Source organism: Pyxicephalus adspersus, chromosome 7 (genome assembly GCF_032062135.1).
Source record: "Pyxicephalus adspersus chromosome 7, UCB_Pads_2.0, whole genome shotgun sequence".
In the NCBI taxonomy this organism is placed as follows: Eukaryota; Metazoa; Chordata; class Amphibia; order Anura; family Pyxicephalidae; genus Pyxicephalus; species Pyxicephalus adspersus.
In genome coordinates this window covers 79,418,937-79,444,880 of record NC_092864.1, presented here as the reverse complement: position 1 = coordinate 79,444,880, position 25,944 = coordinate 79,418,937, and the positions used below count along the sequence as shown (strand labels likewise).

The window sequence follows — 25,944 nt, the reverse complement described above, 5'->3', positions numbered from 1 at the left end:
CTCTATGTACAGTTGGGGAGAGGAGACCCACACCACCCCCTACTTTATTGCCAGGTCTGGGGGTATGTGTAAAGTGCAGGCCTCCATAGGAGAGAGCAGCAGCAGAGTCAGAGGGGGAAAGCCAAGTTTCAGTGAGAGCCAGGAAGTTTAAAGGTTTAGAGAGAAGGTTGTATATAGAGGTGATTTATTGCCAACAGATCTGTCAGAAAAAATGGGGTAGGAACTTCGGTAATGTGAATGGGAATGAGGTTAGGAGGAGGGTGTATCTTGCTGAAAGTGTAGGGAAGAGAAAGGCTGTGGGGGGGACCAGGGTTGATAGCTTGATGATCTAGCAGTTCAGAATGGCAGCAGTGGAGGTGATGTTCAGGTGGATGAATCAGTCCAGAGGCAGGAGATAGGAGTTGCAGAGTGTAATTGTATGTCCTATTCTGTTCCAATTCCTGCTTCTATTCCCTGGGTTAATTCCCATTGCACCTATATTTTGGCACTTGGCATTTGGGCATGTGACCAGGGTCCCCATGTGACCTTGCCTGTTGTTTAAATAGTCATGCTTTGGGCCCTGAATATGGATAGATTGATGGGGGTACCAAGGAATTTTAGATACGAGGTGAACGAGGGAATAAATATCAATGTGCATCCAGCTGGAACTAAAGGTGCGTACACACTTCCAATTTTTATCGTTCCAATCGAACGACAAACGATCGATTGGGCAAAAAATCGTTCGTAAAAAAGTAACCAACGACGCCGACGAACGAGGAAAGTCGCTGGAAACGAACGACCGGACCGACGGATCGGATTGGACGACGATCGTTGAACATCGTTCGTGTGTACGGTCGTTCGTTGATCGTCCATGTTCAGAGCATGCGTGATGAACGAACGTCCGTTCACTTTCCTGTCGTGCACATAGTTCCTCTATCGCTCAAACGATCGTATCTATTGTGTGTACAATATCTACGAACGATCGTGTCGTTAACTCTATGTGCAGGATCGGTGCTATACGATCGTTCGTATATATCGTGCATGAACGTTCGTTTTCCAACGATAATAATTGGAAGTGTGTACGTAGCTTAAGGGATAGTGAACAGATAAATCAATTAGGAGATTTAGGTTGGTGCAGTAAGTTCATCTGCAGTGCGAGATGTACCATACACAATCAGATGAAGATTGTAGGGGAAAACAATTGGATACACAGGGATGAATTTTGGCAGGCAGAATGGGAGACATACCATGCACAATCAGATGAAGTTTGTGTTTACTTTTCTCTGGCTGTTAACATGCTTTTATGGCTTTCAGTACACAAACTTGAGATAAGCCAACTCTCCACCTAAATGATCGATAAGGGCCATCCATCAATAAGGATTCATGTCCTACAATAAAACCAAATTTTACAACTTGCCTAGGAATTATATAATGATGTTGCAAATGTGCATTACCTCAGTGTGATCTATATGATAACAAAATAGAAGTTTTTTGTTTGTTTTGTGCATAAACCAAGTGATTAGGTAGTAATGCTAACTACTACTACTACTACTAGCAAAGATTAATATTAAAATGTTTGATGTTTGTCCTGACAAGGAAATCAGACTAAATAGAATTTGGAAAATGTATACATGGGCACGTCTAAGTTCTATAAAAGAATCCACTGATGAGATTTATTATCACTCCTGAAGTAAATAAAACTTGGTCAGCAGCTGTAGAATGGGACTCTTGCTTTGTGATAGGGAGCAGAGGTCTGACTTCCTCCCTAACATGTCAGAAATAGGACTTTCCAGTAAGCAAAGCTTATTTTCCCCATGGACTGGGGAGCTCTTGCTTTGAAATGGTCATACACCCGAATGCCTAGCACTGTGAAATAGTTAAGTGCCTAAAAGTGCCTGTTTTTTTAACTTCTATTCCTTAACTGACTAACTCTTGGGCTGATAGAAAGGAGTCAGACAACTTGCTACAACAGCGAAGCAATCAGAACTTTGCTAATTTAACATGTCTTGGCTTCTAGGAGCACAGGTGGCAATTAACATAAACTTGTCACTTTTGGTTGGTTCTCTTGATGACATACTTTTTTCCCTTTTTTGTGTAATGTAATATTCATCTTTAAGCTACACATTTTGTAGCCCTTTTTTTCTAACATACTTATTTTCATTCATTTTTCTTTAGAGCTCAAGTATAGACTTTTTGGCTAACCAGGGTTTTGATTTTAATAAAGTATTTCGTAATGGTAAGTTACCATTTCCAATGTTTTGCCATTGAGGTCCTAATACTATTCTGTGTATTGATATTTTTTGATTGTTCTTTGTAGGAATCCCATATTTAAATCAGGAGGAGGAACGTCTGCTCAGGGATCAGTATGAGGAGAAGCGTTTACAAGCTAATGGTTCAGGTGCTGTATCGTACATATCTCCTAATGCACCAAAAACTCCAGTATCCATTCCTGATGATCAGAAAAGTTTTGTTGACAAAACAATGTAAGTACATAATTAGATTCCTAAAAATTGGCTTAGTGATGGTCACTTACAAGACAGTAGTTGTAACTAGCTAAGATCTTTTTTTTTTTTTTTTTTTTTTTGTGAGATGCAAGCAGTGGCCACCAGTAATATTGCTGCTCATCTGTGATACTCCTACTCACTCGATGTTAAAAGTCATTTATTGAAGGAAATTGGTCAGGTATTAAATGTTGTAAAAGGATATTGGTATTACAAAGTTAAAACTGAACTAAAGATCCAATTTCAAAATTGGTGATTAGGTAGACCATGCCCCTTCTTCTGCATTAGGAATACGTACCTGCCTTATAGCTGTCCCTTGTTTTAAAAATTGCTAAGCTGGCCATGTAGCTGCCAGGACTGTGAATGAACTGCTGCTTGCTTGTGGCGGAGTGACATCCCAGTCTGGCTATCAAGATGGCTGAAGATTGAAAGAAGGGAGAATGCACCATCTATAACCGAATAGGTTATGTCTAAATAAAAATTGGTGTTGTGGATGGAAAGTTACTTTATTGCAGTAGGAATGCTGCTGTCCCTTCTGCAAAAAAGACCTGCCCTGTTGCATTTTTTTGAGGAAAGGGTTTTGTTCCGCTTTAATGGTCTCAATGTCTAATACTAATGTATTGATAAAAATGCCATCAGCTTAGAAGGTAGTGCATATTTAATGTGTGATCCCACAGAAACTGAAACTGCATGCCTTTTTAATACAACAACTTACAGGGGATAAATGACCAAGAACCAGTATTGTCTTCGGTTAAAGGAGGCTATCTTTGTAGAGGCAGGGCTTGCTTCCTTATTTCATTTTCCAGTGAAGAGAACAAAGAGCAGCACAAAAGGCCCAGGGGTAGCTAAGCACTATCATAGTCACCTAGGGAGTGCAATATTATTTTTTTAAATTTTTAAATATTTCTTTATTGGCTGACATAAAAATACAAATAATCATAGACTATATACAACATTGTATCAAACAGATATTTCTTCTGCCCTTACACCATTTTCCATACAAAAAAGTCAAATCAACAAAATTAACAGAACATAACCAATAACAAAACATAAATGGGTATTGCCAGAAATCAGTTGATGAACTCTGTTGCTCAAGAGGTCCCAGGAGCAATCGAACACCTTATGTCCACATTTCAAAGGGCCCTCGCACAATATACACAGGTTTCCAAATAGGACATACAGCATCTACAGATCTTCATTCACTCATATCTCACCAACACCTTACTAACCACCCATAACCAGTGAAATATTGAAGAATAGTGAAGGTTCCGGGTATCATACAAGATCGTATGTCGAAAAAGCTCAATAATATCGTTAAGTTGGGTGGGTGACAAAGAGTGTCGTAAATAGTTCATCCACATGTCAAAAAACATTTGTGGATGGGTGTCACTATGCTGAGTGGCTTCAGTTTTATCTATAATCATTATAGCTTGGAGATATTGTAAAAATTGCGAGGTAGTGGGGGAAGGGGTTCTATCCATTGATTCAGTATACATTTCTTGGCTGCTAAAAGACAGAGATGCTCATATTTAGAAATTGGAGATTGTGTTTGTGGCATATCGAGGGGTGTTATTGTGGAAGAGCGCCAAATGCAGACGTATTTGTCTAGACTGCCCTGTGACTATTTGCATAAAGTCAAAGACCTTTTTCCTGAATTGGGAAATAACAGAGCAGTTCCAAAGGGCGCGCTCTAATGATGCTCTGTTATAGGCACACCTAGGACATGCAGTAAGCCTGGAGGCACCAGGTTTGACAGGTACATCAAAAGCATAACATGATCTTTGCATAATTTTAAATTAAACTTCTCTCCAGTGTTCACTAATCATTATCTTGCGCACACGCTCCCAACTAGTCTCCAAAAGATCCAGAGTATCTGTGGGTGAAAGGTCCGAATAATAAACCCATTTCAATACAAAGGGCGGTAAAACGGGTGGGAACAGTACTTTTTATTAAGCGAGGATAAAGCAGAGATATGGAGTGTTTAGCAGAGGCTCCACCCAAAAGAAGTGTGACTACTTCGTGGCAATGATAGCTTAGAGCAAAAGGTGGCTAACCCAAGGTGGTTTTAACCTGTAAATAGTATATAACGTTATGAGGTGGCAGTGCGTATATGAGTCTAAGCGTGTCAAATGGAAGAAGTTTATAAGAATCATCTAACATTTATCCCAGACATCTAAGGCCCCTCTCATGCCATACTTCAAATACCTTGCATGCAAGACCTTGAGAAAAGTAAGGTGTAGAGTGCAGAGGGGTAGCAGTAGTGGGCCCTGTATGGCACCTAAATAACATTATTTCCCGCCAAGCCACCAGGGTGTCCCGCAGCAAGAGATTACTTTTAAAGTCAAGGGGAACAAGGGAAAATGGAGTATATAAGAGTCCTAAACAGGACTAGGGCCGTACCAACAAAGCCTCCATGCTTGTCATCGTGTAATGCTTAGTATTGTGCCACCAGTCTTTTACATGTCTAATTATACAGGCCAGGTTGTATCTTCTCATATCAGGGAGACCCACCCCTAAATTCTGTATAGATAGAGACAACCTAATCCTAGAAATACAGGGGGGGGTTTACCTTGCCAAATAAACGAGGTGAAAGCCGAGTGGAGTTTCTGAACGTCAGTATGATGTAACAGAAAAGGTCTGCATAGGATACAGTAGTCTTGCAAAGCTGATCATCTTGATAAGATGGCAGTGTCCCATTAATGATAGAGGTGAAGTTTTCCACCGCTTCGGCTCATCTAGAATTTTAGTAATGAGTGGGGAATAATTTAAATTGTACATATCTGGAGTAGAGTGTGATATTTTAATTCCCAAGAAAATGAGGTATGATTTCGGTAGCTTAAGACCCAAGGACTCTGCACAGACCAATAGTTCCCTAGATGGGGTCAGGGAAAGGCCCAACAATTCACTTTTCATATAATTAATTTTAAATCCTGAGAAGGCACCAAAAAATTGTATATGGTGGATGATTTTATGTAGATCTCTGACCGGATTCTGATGAAAGAGCATTTTATCATCTGCAAACATCGCCAAACGAATGTTTACCCCTTATCTCCACTCCCTCATAAATTTTTAGATCTCGAAAAGATCTTGCTAGAGGTTCAATAGCTAGTTGGAGAGGAGACAACGGGCAACCTTGCCTGGTACCCCTGCCCAGCGAAAACAGTGGTGAGGATACCCCTGCCACATGTACCTGGGCTCTTGGACTTGCATACATAGATTTGAAAGAGTTTGCAATATGGCCCTTGAATCCAAACTTCTCCAACACCAAGCAACCAAGGCCATTCCACACTATCAAACGCTTTCTCAGCATCTAAGGCTAAAAGAGCCCACGATACCCGAGAAGACCAATTAAACCTAGCATGCTCCAGAACCATAAGTACCTTTCGAATATTATAGGTAGTGGATGTCCCCAAAATAAAGCCTGTTTGTCCAGGACTGACCAATCGAGGGAGGATGCCCGCCAAGTGGTACGCTACAATCTTGGAAAAAAGTTTAACATCTTTATTCAACAAAGATATAGGGCGGTAGGAGCTAGGATCCAATGGATCTTTATACTGTTTCGGAAGAACTTTTATTAAACGCTAGCCGCCCATATTCTAGATAAGTAGCGTGGGAGCACATGGAGTTATACAATGATTAACAAGGACGGTGTGACCTCATTGATTAAAATTTTGTAAAACTCAGATGGAAAACCATCTGGGCCAGGTGTCTTATAGTTACCAGAATTCTTGTTGGCCCTGAGCTCTTCTTCCGTTATAGACCCATTTAAATAGTTTAGTTCACCCTCAGCTAACTGTGGAATACCTAAATGGTCCAAAAAAGTCTTTCTTTTAGTAAAATTTGTGTTTTGAGGTGTATAAATCATTGTAATGAGACGCAAAAATAGTAACTTTGTCCTTGGGTGATTTTTGAACAACCCGGTACTTGTCCCTTATTGTTATAATAATATGGGGGGGGGGGGGGGGTCGCTTTAAAACCTTTTGCAAGATTGGCCAGCAATTTCCCAGATTTGTTACCACACCTCTCCCACCCAATCTTTAGCCATCAAATGAAAATGGGAAGCTGAGAGGTGCGTCTCCCAAAGGATAGCTACATCCGTTTGTAATTTCTTAGGGACTTAGAACAGTAGTGCGCTTGGTGGGGGATCTCGATCCCTTCACATTCCAGGATACAATTTTCATCATGGGGGTTCATGGGGGGGAAGTATAATTGCTGGATTTAAAGATATGAGCAGTCCCCTGTCGTCATCCCAAACGAGTGGCGGCACAGAGAAGAGTATTCTTTCTGTATTTGAAGTTGCAGATACATAACCAGAACAATGACAGCAGCAAGGCGTCCGTGGACGTTTAGATAATTGGCATACCCATGAGCAAAACAAACGGCTAACAACATATTTGTCCCATAACATAATACACTCAATCGACTTCCTTTTTTCCCAATATGGGGTACAATACCAGCAGAAACGGCAGGAAACAGCAGCAGGCACAAATAAACTTTCGATCTTCCTTTTCTGCCATCTCCATACATTACATCAAAGAGGATATAATCTCTCATCTGCAGTGTGAGCAAGGAAAAATCAACAGACCACCAGCTCCATCTAGTGGACAACATATAAAACTAATGAAATAGGGGCTCCTTGTTGGGGGCATGTAAAAAGGCCCAGCCGGTCTATATGGCCAAGAGAGCAAGCATTTAGGATTGTGGGGCTCTAGATTTCCATGACTGGTCATCTTGCTGCCTGGGAGGTGTAGCAACTGGGTTGCAGGAGGGTATGGAATGGGGCAAGGCCTTCACCATTTCTGCAGCTGCCATGGGATCTGTGAATATATTAGCTTCCTGATCCGGAATAAAAATTTTAAGCACTGCTGGATACATTGATGCAAAGAATAGATTTTTGTCGATGAGTTGCTTGCAGGTTGGGGAGAAGGCCTGAGTTTTTTTGGTAGTTTCCATTGAGTAATCGGAGAATAACATGACTCTGTGATCTTCGATACTGAAGTAGTCAAATCCCTGATATGCCCTTAAAATTTGGAGCTTATCATTAAAGGTATAATATTTGACTATTATTGGCCGGGGTAGTGCTTTATTCCACTGAAGCGGGCCTAACCTATGTGCCCTTTCTATTTTCATGGGGTGTTTCAACCTCAGAGCTTTAGGAAGCGTATTTGAGCAGATTTTTTGGAGATCTGGTGCTTTATATGACTCGGGAATCCTGATAATTCTCAGGTTACTACGGCGGTCCATATCTACCATCTTATCTTGCAGCAAATAGTATTGATCCCCCAGTTGTTTAGTATGGGTATTAAGTCATCTTCCAGGTCACTAATGTGCTGTTGCATGGCTTGTATTTCTGCCCCATGGGTCTGTACCAGCTCTGTAATGGGCTGTAAATGTATTGCTAAAGCTTCTTTAATATTCAAAAGCAGTGCTGGTTGGAGGTGCTGAGACACCTCAGAGGTAAGCTGTTTGTAATCAATAGAGGGGGCAGAGATGAGCAGGGCTGTTAATCCTACCTGGACTGTGTGGTCTGATATAGGGTCCGCCATCTTGGCTTGTGCAGCCTTCCGTGCAGTCAGCTTCTGCTGACTGCGTTTTGTGGACTGGGAGCCGGCTAAGAATCTTTCCATCTGTACCCCGGGAGCAGGAGGGTGTGATCGTGGTGTGTGTGACTCACGCAGCCTGAAGTCAGAAAAGCAGAGGGACTAGATGGAACTGGAGTCGCCTCTCGCATCGGGTGCTGGAACCGGAAATGCAATAATATTTTTGTAGTAGAACTAAGGCATGTGTTTTTGTATTTTTGTTGGTATGCATTCTGCTTGGGCTCAGTTAACATTTTCCAGATGTTTTCTATGGTGTACCAATACTTGCCTTCTCCCAGGCTGTGCCTTCTATTGTTCATGGAGGATTAGAGGAAGCCCCTGGTGATGGCCACTTTAAAGGTTTCCTATAATTCTATTGGATAATGTTTGAATTGGATTTTTAGGAGTGGGTTAAAGCAGAGGATTTTTTCCATTTGGTCCCTCCTCATCCTAGTATCTGTCCTCGCTTCGAAGCCGAGAGAGCACCTGGCGCCAACATCTTCTCTCTTCTTACTGCGTCACCTGATCTCGCACTGCGCTGGAGCGAGATCGGGTAGCGTAAATTGGGGCAAAAACTTGCTGATCCCACTGCGCATGCATGAGGTCGTCAATTTTTTTTTTCTGTCGCTGAAAGGGCTTCTTCTGTGCATGTCCGTGCTGCCTGAGAGAACTTTTTTTATAAAAAAAAATTTAAAGAGCACTTTGCCCCTCTTTCCCGACATATGCACACGTCTTTACACCTAGGATTCACACTAATATATGTTCCTCCAAAGTCGACTGGTAAGTAATAGGTTGATATTATTTATATAAAATATACTGTGTCTGTAAACACATATCAATGTTTATTTGTAAAAGATGTCCATCAGGATGCACAGCATAATTTCACTAAACGGCCTTTTCTTTTTGTAGGGAACGTTTGGAAGCTTTTTTAAAAGATGAAGAACGGAAAACTCTAGAACTGGAGCCATGTACAGGGTTTGTATACTCCTCTAGTTGTGAATATCTGCATGGAAAGTTTAACTGTTTCATGAAGAGTAGAGAAGAAATGTATCTTGAATAATCGTATTCCATTCAGAAAGCTGTGTGTTTGGGAAATCTGAGGTTTTGTATTTACCTAGTTTCAGTGTTAAGATTGATGGCTTTAGGAAGCTGCCCTCCTCATCTATAGCTGGCAATATGCAGTCTTTTTATGGAGTTCATGTGCAAATTAGGATTTGATAATTGATCATTTTTCAAGCAAAAATTACTAAATCTATTCAACAAAAGAACTGTTTGTTTTGGGTATTTCTATTATAAATGACCAGTTTTGGTGGAAAAAATCTCTTCTGTACTTTTATAAGAAACGTTTTTAAAGCATTGGTTAAGATCAGCATGACGAAAACAATGAAAGGAAATTTTGACTCATGTGGGACGTGAGTGATATCTCCCTCTTGAAGAAAGAGCTCATCTAATCCAATAAATTCTGTGATGGATACTCACCTGTCCCTCCTGGAACCAGACACAAACTGTTAAAAGTTTTGTGGATGTTAGTAGGAAGGAAAAAAACTTCAGAAGCTGTTCTTAGACTCTTGTCCTCATCAGATGCCTTCATCTTGGAATGCTGCTACACACGTCCACATTGATTCTTCTCCTATATCTGTTGCCATCGTTTACAAAAATATTCACTTGTGGGAAGGCCTTTTTTACTGGGTAATATTCATGACGGAGCACTCCTCATACATATATTATATCCTGTAAATGCCAGACACGGGCCAATGGACTATGCAAAGATATTATTTTGGGATGATGTCCAGTTTGTCCCATACCGGAAGAGTTTGCTACAATAGAACATTGTATCCCAGGTCTAAGGTTTTTTGAGATCCACATTATGGACTCAATTGCTGCAGTTGGACTGGCCAAAGCTTGTAGATTAACCCATTGTGGTTTGGCTCCCTGTATATTGCACAAGGACAATTGTACTATATGGGCCGCTGTAGCATATTGCAGGAGGTATGGGACCCCTATGCCACCTTGAGCGTGTGTTATCGTGTACAAAGTAGCTTTGCTCATTCTGCTCCTCTCCCCCCCCCCCCCCCCCCCCCCCCCCCCCCAGATGAAGTTTAACGTTTGGGATTGAAGGTGACATAAAGCCGGACCAGGTACTGGAATTGGGGGATACAATATTCTCTGTAGCACATTATTTTAATAGTAGCTATCCTTCTAAACCAAGCGATTAAGACCCAATCTTTGGCCTGATAGTGTTTGATAGGATGGTGTAAGTTGGATTGTAATGATTGGCTTTGTTGGTATTGTAGTAGTTTTTTGCTTGTTTGGAAGTCAGTTATTTTTGTTTAAGTCAACCTGCTGGGCTGGCATATTAATGAGGAGATTTTGGCAAAGTCTGGAGTAGTCAGCAGTGGGGGTGTGACATACATAAGTATGTCATCAGCAAATTGGGCACACTTGTGTTTGGTTGTCCCACATTGGATGCCTCTAATGTCCAGGTTTGAGCGGATGGCTATAGCTATAAGTGGAAAGAGGTACCCCCCCCCCCCCCCCAAACAGATTTTTGCTGTAGGGGCATCATGCAAGGCTTAATTGGTGGAGTATGCTCTGAACCCATTTGATCCAGTAAGTAGAATAGATATTGCCAGGACAAACTGTCAAAGGTCTTTTGTAGGTCCAGCGACAGCGGCATGGTTTACTTTTTAGGACCTTGGTCCCAGTTATAATGCAATATCAAGATAAGATCTATAGACATTCTTTGGTCTGGGGATTGTCTATGTTGTAAAAAGCCCACCTGGTCTGGATGGATATAGACTCCCAAACAGTTGAGATGCATTGCTAGATTTTGTCAATATTTTAAGATCACAGTTTATTAGGGAGATATGTCTGTAGTTAGAAATTTCTGTTAAGTCTTTTCTGTGTTTTGGAATAACGCTAACAAATGCTCTGTTTGTGTCAGGAAGGAGGGGGTTCCCTTCTCTAATGTAATTGAAATATTGATATAGGTGAGGAACTAGTTGGGACATAATATCTTATAAAAGATGTTGGAAAATCCATCCGGACCAGGTGTACTTCCAAATTTAAGTAGTTTTAGGACTTTCAGCATTTCCTCTATAGGAGGGGTGCCCAACCAACGGGATCTGTCTCTCTCCTCATTCCCGCTTGCATCTCCTATCCTCCTCCAGGAGAGGGAGCTGCTCCCCGCCCACCATGTAATGTCAGATAATCCCAGCAGCAGCATGAGTGCTATATCCATGCTGTTGTCATTATCCCCATGTATAAAACCTCATATTAATTTTCAGGGGACTTTTGAGAGCTGCTACTAAACCAAGCCCTCCACACATAAGTTGTCAGATACTGGTTGACTAGCATAAAATCCTAACACACAATATTTTCACATTAAGTGGAGCTATTTCGAAACCAGGGTCCCCGAATTGAGTTTGCATGTTGGGAACTCCCTAGGGACCACTCTCATGGCAATGAACATTAGGGTACTGCCAGTTGTCTGTGTGCTGTGGTGCCCCTTAAAGTTCACAAAACTTCAAGACTGCATTCAGGTTGGCGGTAGGGTTGCAATGCGATTACCTGTTACTCATGCCATGGAACTCTGGCTCTGGGGAGACGCTCCGTACCGCTCACTGCTGCCTGCAGTCAAATCTGTGGTGCGAGGGACTGAGCGGCTGGAGAGCTGCCTGTTACACATAGGTAGACACTTACAATCTGTAAACCCCCATTTCTCTGGAATAGAGGGAGGTTGGCAACTGAGATTGTGGTAGCCTGTAGGAAATTCCTTTTGCCCCCCCCCCCCCCTTCCCTATTACCAATGGTATACCCATAATATCATGCCTACCCTGTTACATATAGCTATCCCCTTACTCTCTATGAATCCCAATTACTCTGTAAGAAAAGGGAAATGTAACTGCAAGTGCCGGACTCTTGTGGCTAATTCCTGCCAAAATGTCATCACTACGTCGCCATCACAAGATGCAAAAAACTTTTACCTATCATGCCGTGCTATCCTGTCACACATAGCTAGCCACTTCCCTTCTGTGAATCACAATATCACTTTACCAGTGTAGAAAGGGAATGTATAAATGTCCTCTTTGTTCTTTGAATCCCAATTTCTCCTAAAAGGGGAGCTGTAGGTATATTAAAATGTATGATACGTGGGGGACTCTTGTGGCTAGCTGCCCCTAAAATGTTATTGCTGCAGCACCATCACATCACTGAAAAACTCCTACCGTGCTACTCTGTCACACATAGCTGGCCACTTACCTTCTGTGATCCAAGAAGATGATCCAAGAAGTATTCATTGTGGGTTCTTGATTTGTCATGATTTTTATTTGGTGCATGTATAGCATGGTAACTAGAAACATTTTATTTTAAGTTTAATCTATTCTAGTTTTAAACATTCATTTTTAATGTTTATTTGCATTGTGGCCCGCAAGTTTTATCCCAATGTTAACAGCGACACCCGGTTGAAAAAAGTTTGGGCACCACTGCTCTTTAGTAAAACGTTTTTCTAATAGTTCCTTGTTTCGTTTTTAGTCTGGTAATGTTTTCTTAAAAATCCTCTACTCCTATTATTTATTATTATTTATTATTATGTATTATTTATTTTATTATTATTATTGGAATAGTGTGAATTTTTGCTTTGGGATTAAGTTTTTTTGCCAATAATCTGCCTGGTTTATCACCCCTAGTATAAAAATGTATGGGCTCCCCACCTGAGAGATTTTTCTGTCCTCATAGTTAATAACAAATCTTTTCAATTTGAGGACTAAAATCTAATTGTTAACTACTTTTATGTTGACGTTGAATGGCGTGTTGTTCTTTGAGTTTGGCTTTTATTTGCTGATTGCAGGATTTTAAACAAGAGCTTATCATGATTTCTCCTTTAATTGTTGCCTTGTGCACTTCCCAGTGAATAGTGAGACGGGTCTCCCGCTTTGTTGATCTTAGTGTAGAAAAAAAACGAAAAAAAAACACCCCTCGATGAAGGGTTCAGCTCCCAGATGTCTAATAAATCATGTTTTAACAAGAGAAAATTTCTGACCTTACATAAGCTATTTTGGAGGCAATTGCGGCTAATGCCTCTATACCCCTTCAGCTAAAATGGTTTGTCTTACTATAGAATGCAGGCTTATATGCCAAGACCTAGATAAAATTCATGGTTGTGTATCAGTGGTATAATCTAGGGAGAAGACTCTCTATTGGAGAAGATGTTGGGGTCTCTGTAGTGGCAGATTTATGACCCATGGTGCATCATCTTTTGATCCTCTGAGAATACAGCAGATCAACTATACTAGAAAAATGTTAGTGGTACATGGGGAAAAATGTTACATGGGGTACAGTGGTCTTGCCCCATGGAATGGGCAAAGCCTTTTTAAAAACACCCTTTGCTTTGCAGGATATTTCTCCAACTTATATTGTGGAATGTACTGTCCCCAGGCCTTCTGAAGACCCAGGCCTCCTGGAACGCTGCCTTGCCCCTTCCTGGTTCACTTTTTATCTATGGAGACCTCATTCTATGGATGCCTGCAAGAAAAAAGTTTTGTGTGTTTGTTTTTTTTCCCCCCTTAGTATTACAGAAGAAACGGCTGTTTGGCAAGGTTTACTTTGTGTGAAGTGCAATAAATACAGCATGTTGTACCCCTGCATGTTAGTACAGTATGAGGGAAATACAAAGTTTTTACCTCTCTTCTGGAAGCCTTTGAGTGGCTGGATGCATGACATTGACTTGTGTACCATCTCACACCTTTCTTCTTGTTTACTTTATGGTGGTTTGGTGTTCTTTGGAGCCCATTAGACATATGGCACTTGGTTATGAGTTCTCTGCTTCAGAGAAACTTCCTTGTAATGTAAAACGATTCATGTTTGATTGTACAGCTTAAAACTGATAGATATGTACTAGTGTTGGTGAAAATCCTCATAACCTTATTGTACACTATCTTGGAATGGTTATCTCTGTATTACACACTCCTGCTTATCCTGGGATTTTAATAGTATTTTGGATCCTGCGCTGGATGCCCCCAACCACCCATGTAGTGTTACCATTGCAGACCTTGCTCTGTAGGTCTCTATGTAAGGTGTGAACTAGGTTGGATTACATGTTTGTGACAGCAGTCATGTTTCCTTTATTTTGGAAGCTTTTAAGACGGGTGTCAAACTCAAATACACAGGGAGCCAAAATAAAAACTTAAGACAAAGTCGGGGGCCAACATTGAAATTTATTGAAAAAATTTAGGAAATTTTTCTTTCTCATTAGATCTAAAACCTGTTCATATGGAAACAAAGAGGTTTTGCTTCACATTCAATCTGGAATAAGCTTATAATAGACAAAGAGGCATAAGATTTTTTTTTTTTTTTTTTTTTTTTTTTATTTAGGAAAAAAATATGAAACTCCTTCCTCATTGAAATAGCCCTGCTACTAAGATTCCCGGCATTACTTGCCTCTATAAAACAGTCCAATGCGGGGCCACGCATAGTCAAGGAGCCCGCTGGTGTATAGATGGGACTTGTATTAGTGGCGCTATTTCAAGGCAATGGCAGGCCAGCTAGAATTCATAGGATTCCTTTGGTGTCCAAAAAAAAGGAAGTTGGGGGATGATTGGCCCCCGGGCCAGAGTTTGACACCCCTGATCTAAGAGACAAAGAAAATCACTGGTGACTGATATTCAGAAGGTATCCCCAGCCTATCTGAAATTGTAATTTGGGGTCAACTTCCACTTTAACCAGATGAATCTGTACTAACAGGCAGTATATAGAAATGTCTGCTGATTCTTCTATCTTGTAAAGAATGGTTCCGTATTGTGATTTATTTTATTTCTATATTTTAGGTATCAGAGAAAGCTCATCTACCAGACACTGAACTGGAAGTAAGCCGCATCTGTGTATTTGTCTGTGTAAGAGCCGATCAATGTCGCTGCATGAGAATTATCTATCCATACTGTATAGTCTCTGATGCCATGGAGTATTCTAAATCCACGTGGTGTACAGTGTCTCGTGCACTTTGCTCACGAAGTATGAAGAATGAAACTAGTGCTTAATAAAAAAAAAAAAGAAATGTAATTGTTGGATGCTTTGTATAATATTTAAGCATATGATATGGGCAAGGGGGGGGGGGCAGAGATGTGAATTAAACAATTAGGGCACAGTTGTCACAATAGGAAATGCTATCTGTAATAAAAATTATGGTTAATAAAATGATTTGCTTTTAATTTTTAATATTTACCTTCAATAATAGGTTTCCACAGGGTATCCATTTGGAAACTGTTGAAACAGAGAAGGTCAGACCTTAAGCATTCCTTTTGTTTTGTGTTTTTCTATTCAACAATCTTATAATTTTATTTTTCCCATAAGTGATTGAGCCCTAGAATATCTTTAGACATTTGTTTCTTTGTAGAAGGAAAGATATATTGTTGTTAGTAAAGTTGATACAGAAGAAAGAAAGAAAAGAGAACAGGAAAAGCAAGCAAGAGAGCAGGAAAAGCAAGCAAAGGAGCTGGTATGTCACTAGACCAGATTGCCAAACATATACTGTGATGTATTTTCAGGTGGGGGGTCCTAAAATGTATTTTAACCATTTTAAATTGTGTGTTTATTTTCCTGTTATAGGAAGAGCTTAATGATGCTGTTGGGTTTTCAAGAGTTATTCATGCAATTTCAACTTCTGTAAGTAATTGATTAGTTTTATCTAACATGCCCAAGTCTTCACATTTTTTTCTGCTGCTGTTTTTGACCTGTTAGGGACGCAAGGGTAGCACAATTCATTTTTTACCAGGTTAATTTAAGAATTTTTTTACATGTTTTAACATGAAGATCAATAAAAGGTCTAGCTGAACAAAAAAGGTATTGTGCAAAAATAAAGCTTTTACTGAGGGCCAATATACAGATTTTACACGGTGTGCTTTTTTTCTTCATAACTTTAACAATATTTTAACAATATGTTTAAACTGCACTGCTTTGCCAAGCCCTTCTATAATGTATGGTCCCCAACTGTAATCTGACAGTTACCATCTTGAGACAGAAGAATAAACTAGGGAAATTATTAGGAATCGTCTTGAGGCTTCTTATACTTAAGTTGTAGGGACATAACAAAAGCCCCCTTGAGGAAAGAAGGGAAGAAAATAAAACAAACCGGTTAGAATGGAATGCTGTAGATGGAGGTTACTGTAGGATTTGTCTTCGTAATAATTCCAGCCCAAATTCTTTTCCTTTTTGCCCCGCTTGTTTCCTGTCCCTGACACCCAAAAGAAGTGCGTGTCTGTGTGGCTTCCAGTGGGGGTGGAAAGCCCTAGAACACAATAAAAATGTTGTGGAGGGGTTAAAGTCTTTTCATGGTCTACTGAAAATGTCTTTGTATTGGTTTCCATTCTGTAGCTTACCCATCACTTCCTGTTCCTCATTTTAGAAAAATATGGAAATGCTAAAAAATAGACCTGTTTCTAGGAAAAAAAAAATCTTTATTTTTGGCACTATAGGTACATGCTTGGTATGCTGCCTATGATGTTGAGACATCCCTGAAAACATTGAATGGGAAAACTCTGTATCCAAGGCAGTGCTGACCAAAGCCAAGGATGTGGTTCAATCATTGCTTACAAGTGTATTCCTGGCTGTGTTTGCTTTGTGTTTACTAGGATATGATGAGGTGATTATATGAAACTTCCGTCTTGTATTGCTCCATGTTGTATTTTCTGCAGAATGCTCAATCTAACCTAAAGGAAGGAAGGGGCTGCTGGTCCTTATTTTACTGTTTGAAAAGTATAAAAGGTCTAAAATAAGCAAGATACATTCACATCAAAAGGTACAGGGCAGGGGTACTTTCTTTCTGTAGGGAAAAAAAGCTGCCACACCTAAAATAAGTCCTTTTTAAAAAGGGAAATGTATTTACAGGATAGCATACGAATGAAAAACCTGTTTCGTTTTGAACATTATAGTAAGTTATTCTTCTGCACTTGCCTTGCTATAATAAAATCTGAACATTAAAAAGGTATGATTCAATATATTGCTGTGTGGGAGCCAGAGATGGTATAACACTATTTGACATTGGTAGAAAGAATCCGCTGAATGCTCAATGTATTTTCCGTTGCTTTAGTTTTTTACACCGTAATTTCGGAATTTTTTTTATGCTGTCAACTATAGGAGTTTATTTAACAAGATTGCTAAATGCAGAGGAAAGGTGTCATACCTTAGACAGGCTGACTAGTGAAATGTATTCAAATTTCATACCAAATGAACATGATTTCTTTAATAATATCCATGGTTTTATTTTTCTGCAGGGTAAACTAGTGATTGGGCACAATATGCTGTTGGATGTGATGCACACGATACACCAGTTCTTTTGTCCATTGCCTGATGTAAGTAGATGTATAACATATGGACCTTGGCGCTTCCTTGTTTTGTATATTTGGACATACACACGTCCAATGGTTCTCGCACGATATTTGGCTCAGGGCCAGCTATCGGAAGAGAATATGGCGAATGACTGTCCTGCTGGATCTATGGACGATTAACAATCCTAATACCAGTAAAGGGGAGAGCGCGCAGTGGGGTGCCGCTCCGTTGTCTCTTCCTCCCCTCTCCATAGAGCAGAATGGTGCTATATGTACAGCATTTGTTAATGCATCGTGCAGTCCTTGGAAAGGATTGTGAAAGACCATTTCCAAGGACAATAATTGCACATGTGTGTATGCAGCTTAAGTGAGGCTAAAAAGTTTGCACCACAGATGGCAGAAAACCCACAAGGATTCCAAACATTCCACTTGCTCTATACAAAGCCATCCTGCAATTTAAATAAAAGGTCTGTGTATGTTCTCGATTAGAGCAGAATCACACATGACTTTTAATTTGTGCCTAAGAATTCACAAACCATGAAACAAGCACCTGCTCCTGTCAAGTTACCTAACTCTCTCAAGCCTTTCATGAAATCTGTGGGAAAGACGCCATGACCACAACAAGTGCTGTGTGCATGCATGGGAGATATTTGGTGAACAACTGGCAGTAAGTTCTATGGTGGCGCCTATTCCTCAGATGCAGTAGAATGTTCTACAGATGTATGTTTTCATGCATTTAGTATTTACATTCTTCAATATAATAATGTTGTAGCTGATTATTAATAAAAGTGAAATATCTTTTTGGAGCGCTTCAACACGTGTTCGTTGGGTCCCTTTCAAAATGAATGTGAAACTGTTTTTTGTGCAAATCTTGAATATTTTTTTTTGTCCTCTCTAGGAATTAAGTGAGTTTAAGGAAGTCACTAATTGTGTATTCCCAAGGTGAGTTTTTTTTTTTTTTTTTTTTTTTTTTTTTTTTAAATTAGCTTAATTGTTGCATTTGACAATTCCAGCTTTTAGGTACAATGGGGTTGTAACATGTGAAACTGTTTCAGCCCACCCCATTGTTGGCATTAAATCGTCACTGTAGATATTCGCTCCAAAGATCTAGGTTTTGGCTTTCTGTTAAGGTGCATCTCTGGACAAACTGAAGAAAGTGTCTTTGCATTTTATGCACAATTTGATTTTTTGTTTGCTTAAAAATGTTACAGAAAAAGACCTGCTGATATATCTGAAATGCAGATGTCTGCTAACTCTAAACTTAACACACTAACCCAGTGCCCCGGCTACCCTAAAATCCCAAGCATTGTTCTCAGCCCTACCTGTGTTTTTTCTTTAAACTACAGAACACCACAGAGGGGAAAACAAACTTCATCTGGAGGGAATGATTGGGGTTTCAGTGCAGAGGATTCACTGTGCACTTTTTGTTTTTGTTTTTTTTAGGTTGCAACGTTTTTTTTTATTTCAATTTAAAGTAGGCTGAATTGGTATAATCTGTCTTTCAGAGTTCTGGATACCAAGCTTATGGCTTCTACACAACCTTTTAAGGTAACATTCTGTTCTGTGTCTCATTCATTAAAAAAGTGGCTCCATTTTATACATTTCTGTCTTCAGATTGTAAACATAAGTAAAATATTTTCAGTGTAATCCCTCACCAAATCCAAATTTGATTGCCTCTTTCTTTCCTCAAGCAGAAGGGACATTCTTTCCTTTAATCCAGAGTTGTCTCTGCATAAGTAAGCCCTTCAAAAAATGGGGGGTTATATAGCCAAACTTTGAATGCAGTGGAGTGTGATATTTAAAAAGCAAATTTATAATATAATAGTCACTTTTTTTTTTTGCATGCAGTGTTCAGTTCCATTGAAGGCTGCAAGGGTTTAAACCTTTAGGTTATACTGCAGGGTGTTTTTTCTTTCCTCATGACAAGAGACCAGACTATAGATAGCAGCTTGTTTTAATGGTTAGCCATTTACATCTGGAATTAATTGTTCCTTCTCCTTTTTTATTTACGTCTAGGAAATTATTTGTAACACATCACTTGCTGAATTGCAAAAGAGATTAAAAGAGCCCCCTTTCAAATCTCCTAAAGTTGGTAAGAACTAGTTGTCTTCTGTTGGTTATATTATTTATTGTAAGGCTTTAGTTTAATAAATGTTATTTTCAATAACTAAACATTAAATTTGTGGTGTGTTAATGCCCATCTTTTAGTCATATATATATATTATAATAGTTTGTCATACTTTTAGATAAAAGCATATGTCGCTAAACAGTTTTTCATTATCAATTATTTATCATTATTTTTTTATTGTGCAGGAGGATATTTGGAATTTAGTTTGATAGCTCCACTGTTTAGGTTTTCTTTAGGCCAGGTACTCTCATGTCTGAAAATTGAGATTTTATATACATCTCCCAAATTGATAAGTTTTATAATGAGCACCGAATTTGTTCAAATAAAGTATATTTATTTTATCTTTTATCAGAGGACATTGATTACTAGAAAAACTTCAGCAGCCTGTTTATTGCTCAGAATTGTCTACCATGCTACTTGAATCTTTTGCTCCTGTTTACCCAAGGCTTCAATTTCCAATTCTCTGTATTAATAGTACATTACCAATGAGCAACTATATCTTTATGCATGTTTTGAATGCCTAATCTTTTAAATAAGCAGTTTTTTTTAAAAGAAAAGTCTAGAAGAGCTAGAAAAGAACCAGTCCAAGCATAAACTTTCTGTGGGGGAACTTGTTAACTTGGTTTACTTCATATAAAAAGATGAATTTGTCTCTAATAGACAGTCCCGAAGGCTTTCCGAGCTACAACACAAACTCCGAGCAACTACACGAAGCTGGTTATGATGCCTACATCACAGGACTTTGCTTTATATCCATGGCAAACTATTTAGGTAAGTGACTTGATTATTGTCTTTCTTTTTATTAGCAATATTTACAGTTTCACCCAAACTAATGCGCTTTCTCATTAGGTTCATTTTTAAATCCACCAAAGGGGCACGTATCGGCCCGATCAGATATCATTCGCCCATTTTTTAACAAGTAAGTGTTACCCTGGTATAGTTTAAAAATATAAATCAAGCTAAAGTAACATAGACCTGTTCCTTGCTATTTTACTAGCCAGCATGCGTTTCTTTTTACTTTTTTATGTTTAGAAAAATCATACAATTGTCTTGTATTGTGATTCATTGTAGCGAAGGAAGCCTTTTGCTTTTGTAGACAATCGCTCCACGTTGTATGAATCAGTCTGTGTTTCTTGTCCTTATGTAGCCTTATTATCCGTTCTTCACATGTGTCTGCAGAGATATTCAAATTGCAATATTTGATAGTTTTGTTCTTGTCTAGTAAATGAAGGAATCACTTGGGAACTTGCACATGCTGTCAAAGATGGGTTTCTGTCACCTGTTTTGCTATAAAAAGCCTAATAGGAAAGTTCTATTTACAAATATGTATTTGTAAGAATGTTTTTCTTTGTGTTACCGCAGTTACATTTACACATAGGTTTGTATAAATTCTTGAACACCTATTACAGCAATATTAGCTTTAAAAGTGCTAACTTTTTATCCATAAAGCAGTAATTGCATTTCAAGCAGGTTCCTTTGCCTATGTTTAAATGAAGTAATCGGTCTGTTGCAGCTTTCTCCTGTATATTGTATCTTTGTAACATGAAAGCTGATCATACCTAGAACAATGACCTTGGATCATGCCTAACAAAAACTTACTTTTTTGGTTTGGTGACCAAGCTTAAAGGGCAGCGGCTGGCAATGTGGGTTTAACATGCATTTGTAAATTATACGCAATAAATCTCTATATTTTAATCTGGATGCACAGTATAAAAGATGTTGGGGAACCGCATTAATCATCTGACATGTGCAAAAAGCCTTAAATTTACATACACATGTCCGATTTGTCTGTGGAATGATTGATTGTGCTTGTCAAAACATGACGTGTACAGAAATGACTGCTGTGCATTCCTGGCATAGTGTGTACAGCCCTTTGTTTGTTCAATCCACCATTGGAAATGATCATAAAAGATTGTTTCCCGCAACAATCACCTGATCGAACGTTCGTTTTCGAAAAAACAAATGCTGTGATGAAATTAAAAAAAAAATTTTCATTTCCAAACTATTCTGCCATTTCTCTCCAGTTTTTCCTGACTCCAGGTTTACTGGTTTAAAGGGCTAATACATGTAAAATATATTCAAGATGTAGGAAGATGCTGGTGGAAATAATTTGTAGGGACTCTTTTCTTATTGCTGCTGAGCAAGAATTGCATTTTGCTGCAAACTGTATATTCTGTGTGTCTACTATGTATAGAAATACAAATGAAAGTATATGGTTTTGTGAATAGGAGTAAATACAGTTGCTGGCAATGAAGGTTTGTCCACAAATGGACTATTTTGGCCCTAATCTTTTTTCAAAATGAAATGAATACCTCTAAAATTAAATAGCACATGCATGTCACTAGCTATTTGAATAGCTCATTTATTGTAAATCTGTATTTATATCTGTTTTTGTCTTTTTTTTTTTTTTTTTTTTTTTTTTTAAAGCGGTGCCCTAACCCCCAGGGCTGCAGACCGGTGCTTTTTTTTGTGGCTGGTGGGTTGGGGGTGGTGAGTAACCTAAGTGGGTTGGGGGCCGCAGGTGACGGAAGTCACTTTTCTTACAGAGTGGTGTACGCTCTACATATAGCGGGCCCTGGAAACATTTTGTGCTGTTGTCAGGCCCGGCTGTCAGAAAGGTTGGGGACCTCTGTTTTAAAGTTTAAGACAGCTGTGGTTTGGATGAAATTGACATTTTACTATCAAGTAGAAAAACTATTGAGGATGTGCAGTTGCTGTAGTTGCTTGTTTTCCATTAACCTCAGATTTGATTGCTATGACTTACTCTTTTTGTTCTCTTACATATATCTAAATATACATCTATATATATTTTGCTTAAGTACTGAAGATGCAAGCTCATATGTTGGATCATATTAGATTACTTGCAAGCAGTATGGATGTATGTTGCCTAACTGAGCGAACTTTAGGGAATCCTAGGCCTTCCAGGATACTTGTTACGTGTTGATTCGGCACCACCTTTTACTGCCTTAATTTCATGGTTCTTCTAGTTCTGCAAAGCAGTAGCAAATGCTCTCCAGATGTTTTTTTTTTTTAAAATATAACAGGAGTAATTTTAATTCCTGAACAAGAAGGTATTTTAGGTGAGTTTTTGTAGAATAAGCCTGTTGGATAATTTCTTTACAGTATTTGAGAAACGCTCCCTGTAGTAAAGCGTTAATATTTTTCTTCAGCTGTATAGCAGGTTCTCCTAGTGAGACTTCTTCAGGTTGGTTGTGATTTTAAAGGTTTTTATATCCTGCATAGCAAGAATTGTGACCAGTAGATCTAGAATGACAGGAGACATTCATTCTTAAACAATTGGTTTGGTTGAACCCCTTGGATGCAAGATGTTTCCAAGTATTTTTTTGGTCACCTTGTCTGTAGTCCTGAACTTGTTAGTCTTCAGATAAAAGTGCAAAGTGGTGGCAATTAGAATTTTCTGCTTTGTTCATGCGATGAATTTTTAAATTTCTGCCACCACCTACAAAAAATTTTTGGATACTGTGGTGTTGAGCTTTTGATACGTCTTGTCTTGATAAGTTACATTTTTTTTTCTCACCGCATTCGGTGGTATTGAAACTTGGTTCTTTTGGTTCAGCAATCTTTTTGGCACTTGTTGAAATTGTCTCAAAACATAGCTAACCATTATTCTGGCAAGAATGATCCTGAGTCCTTGGCCTTGTCTGGTAAGGTAACTATCCTCATTTTTTACAAGGATAAAGTTATGAGATTTGCCCAAGTTTGTTTTCTTTACTGAGAACCTTGTACAGGATACACCAATGTCAAACTGGGCAGCAGCAGAGGAGAAAATGAGCCTAAATATTGCTGTGGTTTAGGTGCTTCCTTTTTCATGCCTAGGACTAGAGTATTTGAATATTGGTGCAATTATTCCTTAAAAAAAAAAAAAAAAAAAAAACCCAAAAATTTTTCTGTTCTGTAAAACATAAATATTTAAAGTGTGACTAAGCAGCACTTTCAGAAATTTGCTTCTAGAAAGACTTTTCACATTATATAATGTTATAGTTTTAGATTTTAGGTAAAATAACACTTTATCTGTTTTCCATTTCAGGCTGTTTTTGATGAGGGTTGTGGATATTCCCTACCTCAACCTAGAGGGGCCAGACTGTAAGTAGTAAAAAGAATGAAAATTCCCAAACCTAGTTATGTTGATATATATTTACTACATTTAGATCAAGAAAAAATTATTCTTGCTCCAACTGCATACTGTACATTGCCCTTTTACATGACGAGCATTATAACTTATTATTGCTGAATCTTGGCTCTGTTCTTCACATGACTGGCCTGCCAATATTCCTGGGTATACTCTTTCCTAAAGACAAACGAAAGGGTGGTGGTGTCTGTGTGTGAGAAGTGATCTAAAAGTGAATGTGAAAGAAGAAATTGTTGGTGGAGCAAGCAATGCGGTTAAGGTATTATGGGTGGAGTTGCACAATACACAATTTTTGAAGTCTGCTATAGCGCCCCTCAGTGCTAGGAAAATCAACTACTAGCACAGATAGAAAAAGCAGCAAAAAGTGGAAGTGTTATAATCATGGGGGATTTCAACTACCCTGACATTGACTGGAGTAATGGCACTACAGGAACAGCAAAAGGGAGGAAATTTGTGAATTTAATACAAGATAATTTTATGGTGCAGTTTATAGAAGCCCCAACTAGAAATGATACTCTGCTGGACCTAGTTCTTTCTAACAATGCAGAGCTTATAACAAATGTGCAAATAAAAGAGAATCTGGGTAGCAGTGACCATAATATGATTTCATTTAATGTAAGCTGTAAACAGGAAGCAAGAGCAGGAAAGAAAAAAACATTACATTTTAAGAGAGCAAGTTTTCCATTATTAAGGGCGAGACTTAGTCACTGGCATGGTACCGATGGATTGGCGTAAGGCCAATGTGGTTCCTATCTTCAAAAAGGGAGCAAAGTCATTACCAGGTAACTACAGACCGGTTAGTTTAACGTCCTAGAGAGTTTGATAAAGAACCACATAGAAGAGTTTCTGCTAGAAAATAATATTTTAAGTGATAATCGGCATGGCTTCAAGAAAGACAGAAGTTGTCAAACAAATTTTATTCTTTTTTTGGGCAAGTAAGTAAACAGGTAGACAGTGGAGTAGCAGTTGATATTGTGTACTTGGACTTTGCTAAAGCATTTGACACTGTACCCCACAGACGGGTAACATGCAAGTTAGGGTCAATAGGTTTAGAAAAGTCAATCTGTAAATGGATAGAGAACTGGCTTAAAGATCGCATCCAGAGAGTTGTAATTATTGATTCATACTCTGAATGGTGTAAGGGTATTATTGGTGTACCCCAGGGTTCAGTGTCGGGACCTTTACTGTGTAACATCTTTATAAATGATATAGAGTTTGGGATTTCTGTGTTTGCAGGTGACACCAAACTATGTCATGGAATTAAGTCCATACAGGATGTCTATAATCTACAAGCAGACCTGGATGTACTGTGTGATTGGCAGCCAAGTGGCAAATGACATTTAATATAGATACATTTCCTGATTGAATGCTGGATTTAGTAAGTGTGTGGGTGTGTGCGCAAAAGGCAATTTTTAAACTTGTTAGCCAGACACAAAGTTGATATTAAAGATTTGAAAACTCCTACTGACTTGCGGAATACTTCTGTACATGTGGTGCTTCAGAGTGCAATTTGCATGTTCGTCCTGATGTTGGGTAAGAGTTTTTCCCTTTCTGTTTATAAATGAAAAGCAAAAACCTAGTTTTTGGAGCAACCAAATTATTTTAGCCATATACTACGAGAACATTAAGCAGCAAGAAAAAGATTTCAGCTCATTGCTTTTGGGATATTAGGATGCAGCTTAGACTTCTTTTTAATGCAACATTAATATTGCAGTGGGTTTTTCCTGAACAAGAAGGTATTTTAGGTGTGTTTTTGTAGAATAAGCCTTACAGATTTTATTTTTCATATACTTTTTGCAGTGTTGCCTAAACGAGACCATGTCCTTCATGTGACTTTTCCAAGAGAATGGAAGAGCTTTGACGTTTATCAGCTCTTCAGTGCTTTTGGTAAGACTTCTTCGATTTTAAATCCATTTAGGCACAATTTTTTTTTTTTTGGTAGACACTTTTACATTGCTTTCTTTTTTTATTGTGTGTAGACTGTGTCTGATGAACCGAGTTATTTAGCATAGGCTTGCTTCATGTAACTGGGAAATTAAAGTAGATCTAAAGGCTCCTTAATGACAACCTGCATGTGCCTTAAATACTACGAAATTCATTTCACAACCTAAATGAGTCAACTGAGCTTTGAATTCAGCAGTTGCATTGCGAACAATCAGTGGAAGCTGCATTCGCTGGAATCTTGACAGGGTTGACTGTTTTTGCAAATGTACTTAGGTTTTTTATTTGAGGCAATTTCTTCTTAAAGTGTTAGCAAAGTTCTTAGTTGATCTGTTGCTCTGCAGTT

At 38.8% G+C, this 25,944-nt stretch overlaps 1 protein-coding gene across 1 annotated transcript in view; it reads left to right on the top strand.

Annotated features, from left to right (window-relative positions):
* The window catches only part of PARN (poly(A)-specific ribonuclease), a 67,719-nt gene that overhangs the window by 10,847 nt on the left and 30,928 nt on the right, over positions 1-25,944 (top strand). Inside the window, exons 6-20 of the mRNA XM_072419028.1 lie at positions 2,155-2,215; positions 2,297-2,462; positions 8,969-9,034; positions 14,884-14,922; positions 15,291-15,333; positions 15,450-15,551; positions 15,662-15,718; positions 17,326-17,403; positions 18,278-18,321; positions 18,885-18,927; positions 19,396-19,471; positions 20,168-20,278; positions 20,357-20,426; positions 23,556-23,611; positions 25,458-25,544. Coding sequence (XP_072275129.1) covers positions 2,155-2,215; positions 2,297-2,462; positions 8,969-9,034; positions 14,884-14,922; positions 15,291-15,333; positions 15,450-15,551; positions 15,662-15,718; positions 17,326-17,403; positions 18,278-18,321; positions 18,885-18,927; positions 19,396-19,471; positions 20,168-20,278; positions 20,357-20,426; positions 23,556-23,611; positions 25,458-25,544 — 1,099 coding nt within the window. The remainder of the gene's footprint in view (positions 1-2,154; positions 2,216-2,296; positions 2,463-8,968; positions 9,035-14,883; positions 14,923-15,290; positions 15,334-15,449; positions 15,552-15,661; positions 15,719-17,325; positions 17,404-18,277; positions 18,322-18,884; positions 18,928-19,395; positions 19,472-20,167; positions 20,279-20,356; positions 20,427-23,555; positions 23,612-25,457; positions 25,545-25,944) is intronic.